A 17,932-nucleotide genomic window follows, 5' to 3' on the forward strand; every position below is an offset into this window, starting at 1 on the left:
CTATCTTCATTTTTCACTTTGAAGATATGGTAATAATGGCAATTTAAGTTTTGCATTTTAGTGCATTTTTGTCCTCATGAAAACAGAATATGTAGAAATTTTAGAAATGATATCTTAAAATGGGATTTTTGTACTTTCATTCATGTAAAATTCCTAGGAACCATTATAAAATAATAACTGATGTTATGGAAATGCACTAAAGGCAAAAAATATGAAATCAAGAACATAACAAAAACAGCAAATTTGCTCCTTTTAAATAATATTGAAAAAAAAGTACTAGGAGAGAATTCATGAAAATTTAATGCATCAAAATATAGCATTTCTTACTAATTGAACTGACCAGTGCAACACACTGAGCTGGATCTTTATAGTGCTAGCTCATAGAAGCAACAGCCTTCAGGTTGATATGCTATCCATTTGACTCCCAGCAAACAAGTCGTCACTCTATCTACTTAAATACTTGGACTGCTTGGCAGAGAAGCAGAGGCTACCAATTTTTAAATCTCCTTCACTAGACATGAGCGCCATACTCTGAGGTGGTACTAGTGAAATTGAATTTTGCATATTATATTATGTGCTTTTAATTAATTGTAAGTGGTAAACATGAGATGCTTTTATTAACAATAAAAAAAAAAAAAAAAAGAAATCACAAAACATTTAATTTTCTGAATATTGCCACAATTTGACACTCCCATCATCACTACAAGAGGCAAGTAATCCAGAAATTTTTGGATGCCATGATACAGAATTTACATCTTGTTCGTGAGCTTTGTTTATTGTACACATCAAATTAAATGAGGGTTGGTTTTTATCGGATGTTTCCTCTTCTTTGAAAATTCTAATTGCATCATCACCACATGCTGTTGCTAAGCAACCATCTAAATGGTTCCAATCCACATCATAAATAGTTCTATCATGATATCCTGAAAGTGTACAGACACATTTCCAAGTAGAATTGTTGCCTGTAGTAACAACTCCTTCATTATTGCCAGGCAAGTATTCTTGCCAAATCTTCACTGTTTTGTCATCACTACAAGAGGCCAATCGTGAACCAGAGTGATCAAAACAAATTTTCCATACAGTTGAATCATGTGACTCAAGTGTAGAATAACATGACCAATCATCAATCTCCTCTTTAAATAATTTGATTGTATCGTCATAGCTACATGAAGCTAGAATTTCCTTATTTGGATGCCATGTGACATGCTTTACATCTTGTGTATGGGAACTGATCACACTTGCACATTCAAAATCCTCGTTGTCTGTCACTTTAAAAACAAAGAAAGAAAATAAAAGTACTTAGCATTTTACACCATGATACTACTACAGAGGTAAAACCCTGAACAATTTGGGTAAGTATGGACACTACATACAGGCTTGGCACAGCTCTGAATTTGGATGGCAATTAATGTTTCAAGATCAGATTTTGATCTGAATCAAGGGGACTTTTTTACCCTTTATTCCTAAAATATGAAATCACAACCCTCAAAATTAATCCAGGTCTTCCTTTGATGGATACATTTTAAGGACATACACACTTTTATACTCAAGTCATTGTCCAGACATGTTTTTCCCCCTTATTCCAACCCCCCCCCCCAAAAAAAAAAAAAAAAAAATTCAGTCCCAGTATTTATCACTTCTAAGCACCTTGTGGTACAATTTAAAACAGATCAATATATGTACAGTTGATAGCCTATTGGTCTGAGAAAATCCAGCAATTAACAGAAATAAGCATTTCAAGGGAATATATTCAGTTTAATTTCCCATGAGTAATTGCATTCCTGTCTCTGTACAGTAAAAAAAAAGGGAAAATATTGTTCTTAAAAAAATTCTTACAGATTTGTAGTTGTACACATTTAGCTACATTTCTTTAGTAAATTTTAAAACTTATTTATAGAATTAAGAGGAACTTCTAAATTTTGGCTTTTTCTAATGAAAATAAGAGGATTTTTCATATGGATAATATAAGAAATTATATTTGTAATTTGAGTTCATATGGAATAAGGTGGAATCCACAGTATTTTTACTCAAGTTATTGTCTCTAATCAGAAAAAATGCATGTTTCTGGACCCTTTTTGACAGTTTAAATCACAATCCCAAATATCAATCTAGGAAAACTCCTTTTTTTCCCATTTTTATGACATAAAGACCTTTAACATGTACATGTACATTATAACTTTTTTAATGAAACTGCCAAAGACAGTCATTCTAATTTTAAATAAAATTATCCTTACAAACCTATAATTGTATTTAAAATAAAACAATCCAAATACAATACCTTCCCAAATCCAGACACTTTTATCCCTACTGCAAGTTGCAATGAGACTTCCACTCGATGACCAAACAACACTCTTGACTTCATTTTCATGCCCTTCTAGTGTAGCAATGCATTCAAACTCCCCTTCTTTACGACTCCATATACAAACTGTAGCATCAAAGCTAGCACTGGCGAGGTAATTTCCACATGGTGACCAACCTACTGACCGTATTGTTCTCTGATGTCCTTCTGACAATATGGTTTTACAAACCCAATTCTCACCCTCTTTACCCCACAGTCGGATAACTTTATCTCCCCCACTAGAGGCCAGTAGTGTTCCTGATGGATTCCATGCCACACACCATGCTCTGTCTGTGTGACCCTCTAGAGAACATACTTCAGTTAACTTTGCCATACCTGAAAATATTGGTTGGAAAACAATATTTAATTCAATTCAATTGAGTATTCTACATACGTGGAATACTTCTTTTTTTATCTCTTCTTGCTTTAAATTTGTGGTAAAGATAATATTTTTATTAGTATTTTCACTAAAGAAATAAAAAAGTGAAAACTGATTTACTAGTATCCACTCACTAGTATATGTCACTAGATACTACAATACAGCACTATTGAGTTTGAGTGTTGCTTTGCAACCTTGCAGCCTGTATGTTGTTAATAGCAAGTACTGCAAAGCAGTGTTAGCTCTACAGTTATGACATGTACATGCAGCTTAACATCTTCATTTCCCCTTTAGATTCCTCAATATACCAACAAAAAAGGTCATGCCAGACAAAGTTTCCCAAAGTAACAAAAAGAGACTGTCCTTATAGAGAAAAATTAGCATTTTCTTTAGCCAAACAAATAAAAAATGTTTGATTCAAGATCATGTCCAAACATTGTCTGGCAATGTCAAAAAGTGTTGAAATCTACTCAGTGATAGATGATACGTCATTAAATAAAGTTTAAATTAGATTGAGACAAAATTGGTCTGTCAGGTCAGATATTATTGACTCTTGTCATACAGCATGATGACGTAACAATAACTTCTTTTCTTTTGTTAAATAAAATACATTGTACAGACAAAATAAGACACATGCACACATATCTATTCAACTTTTCATTTTCGACTTTGAAAATTCTTTAATTGTAGCATTTAACTAAACCTCCTTTGTAAGGAAATCTCTCTTGAGAGCTCACTTTCACCATTCCCCAATGGTGACCGCTGAAAAGAGGTTGCACTGTGTATAAAGAGTAATCAAGGGACCCAAGGTTATAGTGGTAATCAAAAGAATGTAATCCAGGGACAAAGACCAGACAAGGAAAACAGACATACACAACAAAGAACATAAAGCAACTAAAGTCATACATACAAAGTAACAAAAGCAAAGGAGCAACTCAGACTCCTCTAAAAACTGGGAGCATGGACCAGGAAGCATCCTCTGCTTTTCTAGAAACACCTGCCGAGTTGCTCATAAAAAGACAAGTCCGTGGTAGACAAACAAGGAAAGGAAAACCATGACCCGTTGAATAAACTTAGCCTTTTCATATTCCAAGTACAATATTGGCTTACATTGAACTGTGAGACTATCAACTGTGAGACTATAAAACTATAGAAATATCCAACTGTTGGACTATCGAACCATTGGACTGACAAGCAGACCCCAATTGAAAGTACATGTATGTACATGTACAATGTTAACATTATGAGAACATCAATTTGCAATTTATGATGTCCCAAACTCAGCTCGAATGACAAACAATATCAAAACACCAGTAGGTCAATGGATAAATGCAATGTGGAACAAGCTTTTGTTTCTATCAATGATGGGGTTTTACTAAAGTAATTTGATGCTTTATTGGTGAAAAGTTAAAAAATAAAGAAAAATCATATACTTACCATTTTTCTTTATTTTTCACTTTTTTATCACTGAATATTGCTGCTTGGGCATTAAACCCCAATCAATTCACCACTAAAACCAATCTCTTACACATAGTTGTCAGTACTTGCACCACCTTAATTGAGGGTGTGTAAGAACCGACAACTGCACTAAATCATCAAATTACTGACTATACACATTTACATATAGTCCAAATAATAACACCTTCTGTAGAGGCTAATAGCGAGCGCCGAGAAGCGGTGTGAGCTCTACGATTATTATGTGTACTTTCTAACTTTCCCTTAAGGTTCCCCAATATAATAACAAAATAAGTCATGTCCCAGAAGTAACAAAAAGTGACTGTCCTTATTGAGAAAATTCATCATTTCCTTCAATCAAACACAAAAAAAAATATACGTTAAGATACGTTTCAGTAAATTTATCTTATCTGATAGTTTTCAAGTCTTTTTCTAATTTGTTTTGCTTATTGAAAGAAGTGAATGTTATGTTTTTAAAAACTTCGGGAAACACGTGGATGTACATACGTGTATCTACGCTGTTCCAATGTTGCTGTTGTCAAGAACCTAACCCGCCTTGGAAAAAATATAACTCCAATTATATTACCAAAATCAAAGCATAGCTTTTCTAAGATAGGATAGGCAATCATTTTCTTGTTTGGAATTTGCAGCTGTTGTCTGCTTGCTTAAGTCACAAGATATGTGTAAAATATTCCTACCATTCGTGAAGAATTGTAATATTTCCGGTATCTGTACAGATTGATCTGACAGGCCAAAACTGAAATGGTAAATGGTAATCCCTTTCGGGATTCGGCACTGGAGATATTTTCATGTTTTAACCACCAGATATTGGTCCCTTGGGTGGTGGTCAACACAAAAAAAATATCTCTAGCACCGAATCCCAAAAGGAATTACTGAAATGGATGTTGCTAGAGATGCCCTTAAGGGATAAAAAATGTGAAGTATTGCGAAGTGCTATTGAGTTATTGACCATTTGGAGAGCAAGGGGAAAAGGGGTATGGGATTGGAATTTTGGGGTAAAAAATTGTTCGAGTTATTCATTTTTTGAAAAGCACCTCCCCCATTAATTAACAAGGCAAATTTTCGAATGAAATATTGATTTTGCCTGCTGCTTAAATATAAATAAAAATATTGCACTTGCAAAACAAAAATTTTCAACCGGGTCGACCCCTCTTTTTGTAATGCCCTTTATTATTTTTTTTTACGAGTCTCCCACAGTACATGTATGGTAAGGCTCACGTTGCTCGCTGATTTCTGTAGGCAATGCCTACCCCATTATGGCCAATATTAATTTTTATTTTGCTAGGTCACCTCCTTTCTTAAGTGAGGTATAGATGTCAACTAACATCATGGTTATATGCCCCCGAAGGAAGCCTTTATGGTTGTATTATCAACTTGGTTCTGTATACATGTACTTATGGCAAGAAAAAATACCAATATCCAGTTTGTACCTGCATTTTCAGGAGCTGAAAAACAGCATAATGGCAGCTTGTTTTGCGTATACTTGTATATGTGCGATTGAGAGCCAAACCAGTCTCAGAAAATATTTGCTAGTTTCGATAATTAAATACAAATCAAATCATAGCTTTTCCAAAATAGGGTTGGTCTTATAGTCTGCAGAATGGCACCCAGATGTTTACGAAAATTACATAATCAATATTACCCATAATTCTTGGGTCATAAAAATTACGAAACGAAAATGAACCAAAACGAAATGAAAATAATTGATAAAAGAAGGAATCGAAAGAGTAATCAAGGGAACCAAGGTTATAGTGGTAAACAAAAGAATGTAATCCAGGGACAAAGACCAGACATGGAAAACTGACATTCACAACAAAGAACATAAAGTAACTAAAATTATACATACAAAGTAACAAAAGTAAATGAGCAACTCGGACTCCACTAAAAACTGGGAGCATGGCCCAGGTGCACCGGTAGGGTAAGTGTCCTCTGCTTTTCTAGAAACACCCGGCGAGTTGCTCATAAAAAGTCAAGTCCGGGGTAGACAAACAAGGAAAGGAAAACTATGACCCGTTGAATACATCAGTTTTCATGGTGCTGATGGATACACCATAACGATCCACGAAATGAACCAATTCGATGAAATGAATCAAATCGTTATAAAAACATAATTAAACTATTCAAAATGAACAGAATGAAGCAAAACTAAATGCAACAACAGAAATCTTTTAAGATGTATCACAAATTATATGAACCATAATAAACCAGTGCCAGACAGTTTGACCCAAAGACATAACAGGCCATGACAATCAATAATTCCTTAAGAATATGAATGCCGGACATTTCAGCCAATAGACATATCACTGTGACCATTAGTATAATGCTTTAGGACAAATATATATCATTACAAAATTACCATACTTGAAGGTTACATATAAATAAGTAAAATATATCAAATCAGAGCTGACAAAAGTATCAAAGTTGTTTTCAATTAATGTTTTTTCGGGAGCGTTAAAAGGTTTCACCTTCATCATATTCTGGACTAATCACTAACAAGTACCTGTGCCGTGATATTACAACCTAATTTTGTTATGACAATTATCATACTTTACCGAAGAATCGAAACCGTGCACTTTTTGAAATATTGTTAATATATAGACGCTGACATCTTGAAAGTAGTGCGAAATTACTACGCCATATTTCGAAACAAACACATAATTTTTACATTTTCGTAAAATTGTAATTCTGAACTTCTTTTATGAGTTAATGAAAACATTTCCTTTTAAAGAAGAATCTATCCGTTTGAATATTCCTTTGTAAACTAACTTATGCGTATTTGAAATTTTTAATGTGTTGTTCGGCACTTCCTGTCCATTTATTTCCCTTAAGAGGACATATCTTGGGTGTGCACTACAATGGCAAACAAAGCTAAGAAATATTTAGAAGAATGCAAAGATACGAAGAATACAGAACTGGAAATAGTTGATAAGGGAATCAACACCCTAGATATACCAGGCTTATGTGCGTAAACACATCATTCATCAAATGTTGACATCATGACATAAATAGAAATATTTTCTTAACATTCTATCTTAATAAGTTATGATATATTGCCTATAAGCTAGCACATATATTGTTTCATTGACTGCAGCAAAATTTCAGTCATGAGACAATTTTGAGAGCTTTTATTATTCAGTAATTTTTTTATAAGATTTGACGTTCCTGTGTTTGCATGCATGCATCTGTTCCCATTTCTTAAACATGAGCTCCATTATTTTGTTGTCATATTCCTCATTAGAGTTTAGAACTTGCCTTACATACTGTCCTCATTTGTTTAATAATCTATCCTGTCTATAAATGTACAAGAAAAACACTCATGAAATTGAGTTTGTCACTGTTCGTTGACTACCTGTTTAAATCTTGAAATGACTTGTTGGGAGATCCATGAAGTTAGTTGAAGATAAGTTTGGTGTGAAAGAAGTCAAACACTTACCATATGTACTCGCCTATAAGTTGGGATTAGATTTTAACTACTGGGAATGGTTCTGACTTATAGATCTAGCGTATGAATTAGAATTTTCAGCTCAAAAATGTTAAAAGCTTGATAATTGATATGAATGTGACACCAAAATTGAACAGCCAGACTGTTGCCGTTTTCCCCAATGTTTAATTTGTAAATGTCAGTTTTAGGAGCACTGTCTTCATCTTCTACTTTTTACAGCTAAAATATGATGCAGTAAAAGAAGATTTACTGTTTAGTCTTCATGTTGCCACAATGCTGGTCTTTTATGATTTTTTTTCATATTTCCCCACTCATTGATTTTGTGTATTAATTTTTACTTGTATACACTCATTTAGCCAAAAACACTAAGGTGTAAAAGAAACATGACCGAATAACATACATGGCCCCCGTTAGGAAAGTAGAACATAGGGATCTGAAGGCAGTTTTTTGCAAATAACTCAAAAACCTTTGCCTTTAGCAAATTTCTGGCATCAGGTAATATTGTTCAGCATCATGAGAGGGACTCAAAATGATTTGTCGACTGATGTAGGAGTTACAGCCCCTGAAACAGTTTTTATGGAATTTTTTGCATGTGCAACTTTGAAAGTCATCTTCTCAAAAACCATTGTACAGAATTCAATGAAAGTTAAAATACTTGTTTATTAGGGCATCCCAAGCAAAATGATTATTGGGACTTTTGATTCTTGAAAAAAAACTTGGTTGCCTTTAGTGAAATTCTGGCAGGGAGTAATATTGTTCAACATTATGAAATGGACCTATGTAGAAATTTTCAAAACGATTCGTCAATTGATGTAGGAGTTACAGCCCCTGAAACAGTTTTTTTTTGCGTTTTTCCCATGTGCAACTTTGAAAATCTTAATGTCTTGAACAATTGTACAGATTTCAATGAAAGTTGGTTTATTGGTTCCTTAGGGTATTCCACACAAAATGAGTGTTTAGATTTTTGATTCGTGGAAGAACATGACTGCTATTAATGAAAAAAGAACATAGGGGTCAAAAGGCAGTTTTAGCATAAATTCAGAATGCAGAAATTTTCAAAACCATTCATCAACTGATGTAGGAGTTATGGCCCCTGAAATAGTTCTTGTGTTTTTCACATGCTCAACTTTGAAAATCTTCTTCTCTAAAACCATTTAAGAGCATTTAATGAAAATAAACATACCGGTATTAGTTATTAAGTGTATTGTGCTCAAAATGACTGTTGTGATTTTTAATCCGTGAATAGATAACGCTGCCTATACTGAAAATGGAACATAGGGGTTGGAAGACCGTTTTTTTAGCACAGCATTTCCTGCTTTTGACAATTTAGTTGATTTTAACCTAGCCTGTCTCATTGCTGAAGTTTTTCAAATCAGCAGAGGTTAACTAGGTGAGCGATTCAGGCTCTCTTGAGCCTCTAGTTTGTTAAAAGCATGTGTTCAAAATTTAATAAACATGTACTTTTGTATGATATCAGTTCATATTCTTTTTTATTTACAGATGACCTAAAGCACTTGACAAGACTTACCATGCCTCATAATAAAATAGCAGGTATTGTTTGCATTACAAATTTTGTTACAGTATGTAGTTTACAGTAGTTTTTTAAAATTTTTTTTTTTATCAATCCAACCACCAACAGATAAACAAACTATGAAACCCATCTACGTATTCAATGAAAATGATTTTCTGGTTTCAAAATGACCAATACAAGTATTTACCAGTATATCTATATATATGTATTTATCTGAAAAGTTGGGGAGGTGTTTAATATTCATCTCACTAACCACTTTCGAACATTTTCATTACTGTACATGTTAAAAAAAGTAATTTTCAAAGTTTCATTGTGAATACCTAGGACAAATGACATCTTAAATTTGCATACCATTGCAAAGCTTGGAAAATATGGCTTTCAAAATTATTATGCTAATGGTACAATGATTGTAGAAATTTTTCACAAAATTTACTTGTAGAAATAATACTGAAAATCCACATTTTTACCTTTTCTGCTAACTGACAGCATGTTCACTTTTGTAGTAAATAACAAATATGATTTTTAAGTACACATTCTCAGCTTTATTTTGACTACTTTTAATCAGAATACACACAAATAATGCACTTACAATGCTTAGGTCTAGGTTCAATGTTTTTTCGGTACTGCATTGGGGGATGGCCATTTGACCCGTAGTGGTTAGTGAGACCAATGCTTTTTTACAGTTATCTGCCATTATTTGCAATGCATCTCCATATTTCTGGTATTATAAATAGTGAAATCACATTGTCAAATGGTGGCTTTTTTATAGGAACATACACCAGCTTTAATTTAAACAGCAGTTCCCCAAAAACCCATTTATAGGCTTGGATTTACAGGTTTTATTTTTACGTTTTATTTTTTTTCTCATGTTCAGTTAAAATTTATGCCGTACATCTAAATAAATGTTGTACAATTTATAGTGCATCTTCTACAGAAAATTTTAGAATCTTTATTATATATTTCTGGTTTGCTTGTATGAGATGGCAGAAAGACAATGTTTCATTGTGGATTTTTGTTTAAATTCCAGCTGTCCCTGATGTCATAACAGAGCTAGTCAATCTTGAACATTTAAATCTGTTCAACAATCACATCAAGGTAATTTTTTTTTTATAAAATACTGTTAACTATTCTGATATGACGTCCTTAAAAGGCTTTGAGACCACAACTATGGTTAATTTTAGATTGCTATATGAGCAACACACGAATTATTTGTCATGGCTTGTGTGTGTGTAAATTACTGCCCACCTTAGATCATGTAAACAAACATATGTAATATTCCGATGTGTATCAGCTGTTTTCATTCATTTCAGTAGCATGAATGAACATAAAATTCATATTCAATAGAAAATAAAGACATTATATTATAGAAAAGTTATATTATATTCCGTGAAAATCACATATGTACATGATAGCACTCGCCACTTATACAATCATGTATGAAGAATAAAAACAGTAACAATTGTCAGTGAATAAAATGTTTCAGTCCAGGCATTTTACCTGTCCATTTGTGACCTTATAATGCAAACAACTGTGCCATATCTAACATCATTCTACTTAAGTAGTCCTTTCTTTCATTGTAAATAATAAAAAACAGGGGTTTCATTTATTTTTTGCAATGCAGGTACCTTGGTTTTGTAGGAGGTACTTTTAATCATTTTCTCTTTTAAACTTAATGTGAATAATAAAATTCTGGTGGTACCTTTCGGTAGCTTAGACGGCTAAAAGTACCTAGTACCACTTTAATGAAAGGTCTGTGAAAATAGTACTAAGTTTCACTACCAAGCATTTCAACTGACAAACAACTAGCATAAAGTGTACAGCCAAATATGGACAAATATGGCAGGTCTAAGGTTCTCCTAATAGGTCACGAAGATGTAAAAAAGTGCCGTAATTATCCTATTAGAATCAAAATAAATCAAGGAAACTCCATTTTATCATTGTTTTACCACATGCTGACCATTTATGTCTATATTTTACCCCTCCCTGTCGCTCAGGTAAAATAATGTGGCATAAATGGTCAGCCCGTGGTAAAACAATGATAAAATGGATTCTCCGTGATTTATTTCTTAAATTTACTGGGTTATTTAATTTAATTGTTTTCAACAATGATAAAGTCCAATCAAAGTAAACAAACTCACATTTATAATTTGATGCTCTTTGAAATTCACAAATTAAACATTCCATGAAACAAAGAGATATTTTTATAATCACAAAACTTCATATCCACAAATAAAAGTACCTTAGTAATCTGCATTTAATCCTTTAGAAAAAGTTCTCTCACTCCCACAATGCTTAATTCATTTGACCATAAAAATTCAAACACTCATTGGTTATCAAATTAATTGTTTGTTACTTCAAAATGCTGCAGACTCTTCAATAATTAACAATTCAGAATGTTATCAGGTAATGTCACTTGGTTTTAATTGTAAAGTGTTTGTTGTCTATTAAAACAGGTGAAAAGGAAAGAAAGTGGTTTTCGTGTCAAATTTTGTTTCGCTAATGGGAAAGCATAATAAATGTCACATGTTGTAAATGCAACAATACATGTAAATAACATCAATGTCCTTGCGTTATGTAGCACTATATATTCTCAACAGTGTCCCTTTTTCCACAGGAATTGCCAACCACAATAAGTTCATTAATGAAGTTAAAGCAATTGAATTTAGGGTAAGTACATGACCCAGTACTGTATATAACGTAAATTTTGCAGTTTGGGACCCAAATGAAGACATGTATTTTGTTATTTCGGAATCCAGGGTACTTAGGAAATTTATCATTAATTTTATTATTTTAATTTTTTGTGTCTTGTGGTAACTGGAAAATTTCTCCAAAATTAGATTATCACATAGATTTCTGGTTATACAGTACTCAGCACTTATATATTCATATACTATTACTTATTCCTTCTCCTAAGTTGATTGAAAAAACTCTTCAGCCAAATTTTAATGCTAGTATTTAATTTTTATGTTTTTTTCCAATTCCTTCTTTCAGATCTCCCAATGGATTCCTACATTTCCACTGTGAAGAGCAGAATTACTATGTTAATTGTATGCATGTACTTGTTGCTAGGGAACAACATTTGGTTAGATCTGAACTTGAGATTTTACATTTATGAAAATTTTGCATGTTTGAACTATGTTCTCACATGAAGAGTTTGAATAAGTGTATTATAATTTTTTTTATGGAAAATGGTCATGGAAGGGTTGTAGCTTGTATACTATTTCTATGGGACTAGTATTGTTTCAGTATTTGTATACAAATTCAAACATCCTTAAGATTTATTTTACCTGGAGTTGTCTTCAGTAATATTTATAAAATCCAGTGATTCATTTCAGAATGAACAGATTATCGGTATTGCCAAGAGGATTTGGTGCTTTTCCAGTATTAGAGGTATTAGATCTGACTTACAACAATCTCACTGAAAAGTCATTACCAGGAAATTTCTTTTGTTTGAGTAAGTACATAGTTTCCACATTTGTAGCATTTTTCTGAACTGTGATTCCTATGTTAATTTTTTTGGAAAGAAAAAAAATCTTACCTAAGATCAGAAAGGCAGTTTTAAGTCGAACAGTATCATATTAGCTGTAACACAAATTGAAGTTGGATCAGTCAAATGTTTCGCAAAAAAATTACTGCCATGTAAAAAATATTTTGTTTTAAGAATATAAATTATTTTTGCATTAGTCGAATCTATATGATGTGGGTTGCTGTCTTTTTATAGACACCTTAAGAGCATTGTACCTGGGCGATAATGATTTTGAACAGTTTCCAGAGGAAATCGGTAAATTGATAAATCTTCAGATAGTAAGTTAAATTAAAAGGGTTACTTCAAAACATGTGACATTTTACAATATTCTACTCAATTAATTAACATTTGCATAAAATTATGAAAAAGAGAGTATGTGTGATTACTTGAATGTAGCATTTTCTGAAAGGATATTCCTATTTGTAGCGGTATATGTGAGATATTTTATATTATTTTTAGTTACCATTGTGTCATAGTGAAGTTGTCTTGATGTCATGCTTAAATGAAGGACTTTTCTAACATCAGTTTGATAGGTTGTAAAAATTGTGTTTTAAAAGTGAGATGAAATATTAAAGGAAAAGTAATATATTTCATTTTTTGACCAAGCCATTAAAATCCCACTAACGGTCAATCATTCTAAGTCTGAATAGAATTTTATTTCTCATTGCAGCTTGTTTTCAGAGACAATGACCTAGTTGCACTGCCAAAAGAAATAGGAGAAATTCCTCGATTAAGAGAGTTACATGTACAAGGAAATCGGCTGACAGTTTTACCCCCAGAAATAGGCAATCTAGACCTTGTTGGATCAAAACAGGTGTTCAGGGGAGAGAACAATCCATGGGTAACACCAATAGCAGAACAATACCAACTTGGTGTGTCACATGTGTTTGACTACATCAGATCTGATACCTATAGATAGTAAGTTTGTAATAGACCCAGTTCAGTATTAGTGTCATCTTTTGCCTTCATCTCCTATGCTGAAAGCAGGCCCTAATGTCCAAGGTAGAAATATTACTTAAGCTTGAGAACATTTTTAACTACTTAAATAGGAGTTACTGTGAAAGTAAAGAATATTCTCAGAATTACGGTAAGTATTTTTTTTTTTCGATTTGGTGCAATGTTGCTGTTCATTTGTCTATCTGTCACACTTAAAAATACCTAAATGGTGTGAGCTGCAGACTTTTTGACCCGACATTTCTGAAACTTGATTAAATTAATAATGCATACTTCAATTTCTCTTCAGGCTTTAAAAAAATGTTGAATACAGCATAAATTTAACGTGTTGTTTTTATGACATCCTTTAGTATATAACTAAAACAAATATTTCCATGTACAACCAGATATCAATAAGTTTGTATTGTTCTTCTTGACTAAGTTGAAAGAATTAAGTATGTGTTTCTGTTTATCTGTTAATTTTTTGGTACATCCTGCTTCAGATTTGAAAGCAAGATTCATATGAACACCATTGTCTTGGAACAAAATTGGAATCAAAATGTACCCTTCCTATTAAAAAAAGGTGGAGAATGGTAATTTTATCATTCTTTTTGCATGCATTGCTTTGGTGTCTATAACACTTCTACGCTAATAATTGTTCTGTTATTGCTTTGTACCACTGCCAAAACTTTGAAAAGTCAGAAATAGCTTCCAATATAAAACTGATATGTTTTTTTCATGTTAAATAATCATGTTCAGAGTGAATGGAAGAATATTGAAATACTGTATTATCATGTTGTAGGTGTGGTATGAATATATATTTGTGATTAACATGCTCTGTAGAGGTCCCTGTAATTAAATTAAATGAAAATTCCAATTTTATTACCCAAGTATACAACTTCCTTGATATCTTGTATATGTACTAGTTTATACTCAATTATTTTCTGTTTCAGTTTGTATGGTAGACATTTGGCAGCTGATGCAGCACCTCCTCCAAAAACTGTTGACAAATCAAAGAAGATAAGCCGAGCTGCGTGAACTTCTCTAACAGTTACTACCAATACTCTCACTGCCATGATCTTAGATCCTATTTATCATCACTCTGCTGTTTTTGTATACATTGTCATTGATTTTACTGCAAATAAAATAGTATACTCAGGGAATAGAGTTTGGTTTCCCCTGATTGAATGACCATTACCTGATGAAATACTGTAGATAGTTAACTAGACAATCGACAGATTTGAGCTTTTTGTCCAATTTAGAATAAAATACCAATGAAAGTGTAGGAAGTTTAAGTCTTGTTGTCAGTTATCCAGTCAACTATTTAAGGCATTTCATCATGTTATTGTAATTTAATTAATGGTAGACCAACTATATTCCCTGAAGTTATCAATGTTACTTGCTGTAACATGAGATGATACTATTTCATTGACAATTTTTCATATTTTTACACCAGCCATAACTGTATTTATTAATTACTTGTTGTTTTTGCTGTAATGCTTTAAAAAATTGTGAGCTATTTGACTGCATAATTTGTAAATGCAGGAGGCGTAATTTTTTACATCAATTTACAAAAATGGGAAATTTCTGAATTCCTAAACAAATCAAGAGTCTGTTAGAATTTTAAAAAGTTCAAAACAAAATGCATGTTATTTGTGAATAACATTTATTGACATTACAGGATGGAACAATATAAGTGGTGGATAACATCTGATATGCTGGTTTTTATTAGATGTAATTATTATTGTTAATGATTATTTTAGGCATCAGAGTGTTGTTTTCCCTTTTTGCACATTTAGCTAACCCTGCATTAAGGGGGAATTCTAGATTCTTGATTTTCATCGTTTGGTCATTTTCAAGTTGGCCCAAATCATTTTTTTTCTATTTGACTATAAATTATTGTAGGTTAATATTTCTGTTTTTTAGTTTTTTGTTCTGTGACCAATTTAAATCATTCTGTGTCAGAAACCAGTGCTGTGTCAAAAATTTAATCAGCCATGATTCAGAAATCTGTCAGGCTTAAATATAATTATTATAATCACACTGGCTGTTCTGTATTAGAGCATTTTATTACAAATGAAGAAAGTCAAATCTTGATGTAGACATAGGAAAGCTGATTTTCATACTTTGTAGATATTTCCCATGAAAACAAAACATCAAAAAACCTGAACAATGTTAAGGATTTTTGTAGCTTTCATTGCCATGTTTTGGCTAGGCAAATATACTTTACTTACATTGGTAGCTTAATATACAGTTGATAATGGCAATTATTGAAGTTGGCCAGCTAAATAAGGGATAGAATTTCATATTTGTCACATTTTCATATTGGTGCTATATGTAAATAAGAAACATGTATAAAACTCACAATGTATGTTTAGTTATTTGTGTATAGATCCCTTAAATAATCTTTATATTCATTTGAAATGATGATTCAATTACTATGAGAATGTTTATCTAATGCAACCATTTTTGGTTTTTTCCTCTGAATTTGTTGCTAGTTGAGACACCGCATAGTTTTGCATTTTTTCTCAAAACTGAAGTTCATGCCATTGTTTCTGGTATTTGAATAATTCAAATTTTTATTACTAGTACTTTGTTAAAACTGAAGTTAACACCATTGGTTTTTGTATTTAAATAATTCAAATTTTTATTACTAGTACTTTGTTAAAACTGAAGTTAACACCATTGGTTTTTGTATTTAAATAATTCAAATTTTTATTAATAATACTTTGTTAAAACTGAAGTTAACACCATTGGTTTTTGTATTTAACTTACTCTTAATGCTATTGATATATTTTATAATATGTTTTGATGTGGTTACTTTCTGTGATGTTAAAGAAATGTTTGTAGGGACAACTAAGAATATATTCTACATTTTGTATTTATTGCTTGCATTTTATTATTGTTATTGATATCTATTCAATGTAGATTTTACAAAAAAACAATTCGTGCCTTTTTTATACAACCTCAAATAATTTGGGGTCATATAATGGTATCATACATTCATTGTTGTTATGGTTGTCACACAGACACTTTATGTGTGGACAATAAATTGAGTATAAGTGTATAGATCTTTATGAAATTTTACCAGGAGGTGCCAAACTACAAAAGGAAACCGGGTATTGATTTTGGGGATTGTGATCAGAACCTTATTGGAAAGAGAGGCCAATAACATGCATTTTCATGTATAATGTCATGACAATAACTTCAGTAAATGTGACTGGATCTTTTAAATTGTAGCTCAAGGTGTCATACCACAAAAGGAAGGTTGGTTCGATTGATTTTCTGGGTTTTCACTTGCAATGTCTGGACAATATCCTGATTTGAAGCATTTAGGAATAAGGGGCAAAAATAAGCAAATTTCCTGATTTCTGGAGTCAAGAATTTGGACATTAACTTGATTAATTGCAAATATATCTCTTTGGCAATGTTTACAAAGTGTCATACCACAAAAGGAAAGTTTGGACTGGTTTTGGAGGTTGCAGTTGGAGCCTTTTAGGATTTAGGGACCAAAAAATGTGAAATTTTATCCTGTGACAAATGTCATAATCACAATCAAAAATCAAAGGTGTATCAAGTTTGAATGGTGTTTTTATACTTTCCTTAACTGTTAAGGATTGACCATATTAAGAAGAAAAAAAAAATAACAAAAAATTGATGCACATTAAGGTTTTGTTTAAAAGTCCATTTATTTTATTTAAAAACCATGACAGAATTAAGTTGAGATGCATTAACATTGAAGTCGTAGAATATGACCATTCTTAATATGGACCTCGTCATAACTCTGACTAAAAATTCAATAATTATACCAATCCTTCCTCAAGATAATTGGAAATCCATGTTTAAAAAAATTGTCAAGACTGTAAAAAAAACAACACTATTTAAAACCTAGACTTAATCCACCACTTCGTCTGAAATGCTTGTGAAAGTCGGGACCATTATGGATCAGATTAGTGTAAAATAATTTTGTTGTTACCCATATTCACTGAAGAACATGGAATGACTTGCCTACAAAATACTGTACCAATTAAACCATTGTACTTCTTGTGCTGTACTGTACTTAAGGAGGTAGACCTAGGGTAAGGGACATAACTCATGAAATCAGTGATATGTTTGTATCATATTCAATTTCACCAAAGCCTCTAAAGCTTTTGTTGGAAGCAGAATAAAATGAATCCAAGTTAATGAGATGCTTACATAAGATTGATGTAAAATGCTGAATACAAATGCTCCAATGATTTTTAAGAGTTGTGTCCCTTACCCTAGGTCTACCTCCTTAAACTACCTTTGAGGTAGATGTACATTCA

The 17,932-nt window shown here is 32.2% G+C and overlaps 2 protein-coding genes across 4 annotated transcripts; one reads left to right on the top strand and one right to left on the bottom strand.

The window, feature by feature from the left end:
* Positions 1-598: 598 nt before the first annotated feature.
* LOC148611572 (putative cytosolic iron-sulfur protein assembly protein CIAO1 homolog) lies at positions 599-6,881 on the bottom strand. Of its 3 annotated transcripts, none has more exons than XM_088592245.1 (3): positions 6,746-6,881; positions 2,279-2,674; positions 599-1,268 (listed from the first exon to the last, which is right to left on the bottom strand). In XM_088592245.1, exons 2-3 carry the CDS (start codon positions 2,670-2,672, stop codon positions 658-660), a joined length of 1,005 nt encoding a protein of 334 aa, XP_088448371.1. In that variant the 5' UTR covers positions 2,673-2,674; positions 6,746-6,881; the 3' UTR covers positions 599-657. The 3 variants fall into 3 exon arrangements, with proteins under 3 accessions (XP_088448371.1, XP_088448372.1, XP_088448373.1); XM_088592246.1 differs by having other exon boundaries at positions 6,694-6,790; XM_088592247.1 differs by lacking the exon at positions 6,746-6,881 and adding an exon at positions 6,659-6,679.
* Positions 6,882-6,995: 114 nt separating this feature from the next.
* On the top strand, positions 6,996-16,692 carry LOC148611573 (ras suppressor protein 1-like). The gene is made up of 8 exons (XM_088592256.1): positions 6,996-7,154; positions 9,136-9,186; positions 10,194-10,261; positions 11,781-11,833; positions 12,502-12,620; positions 12,888-12,970; positions 13,363-13,610; positions 14,579-16,692. The coding sequence occupies exons 1-8, from the start codon at positions 7,049-7,051 to the stop codon at positions 14,661-14,663; spliced, it is 813 nt and encodes a 270-aa protein (XP_088448382.1). The 5' UTR covers positions 6,996-7,048; the 3' UTR covers positions 14,664-16,692.
* The last annotated feature ends 1,240 nt before the right edge of the window (positions 16,693-17,932 follow it).

This window comes from Perna viridis, chromosome 7, assembly GCF_037379345.1.
Source record: "Perna viridis isolate PV_CMFRI_1.1 ecotype Kerala chromosome 7, ASM3737934v1, whole genome shotgun sequence".
Classification (NCBI taxonomy): domain Eukaryota; kingdom Metazoa; phylum Mollusca; class Bivalvia; order Mytilida; family Mytilidae; genus Perna; species Perna viridis.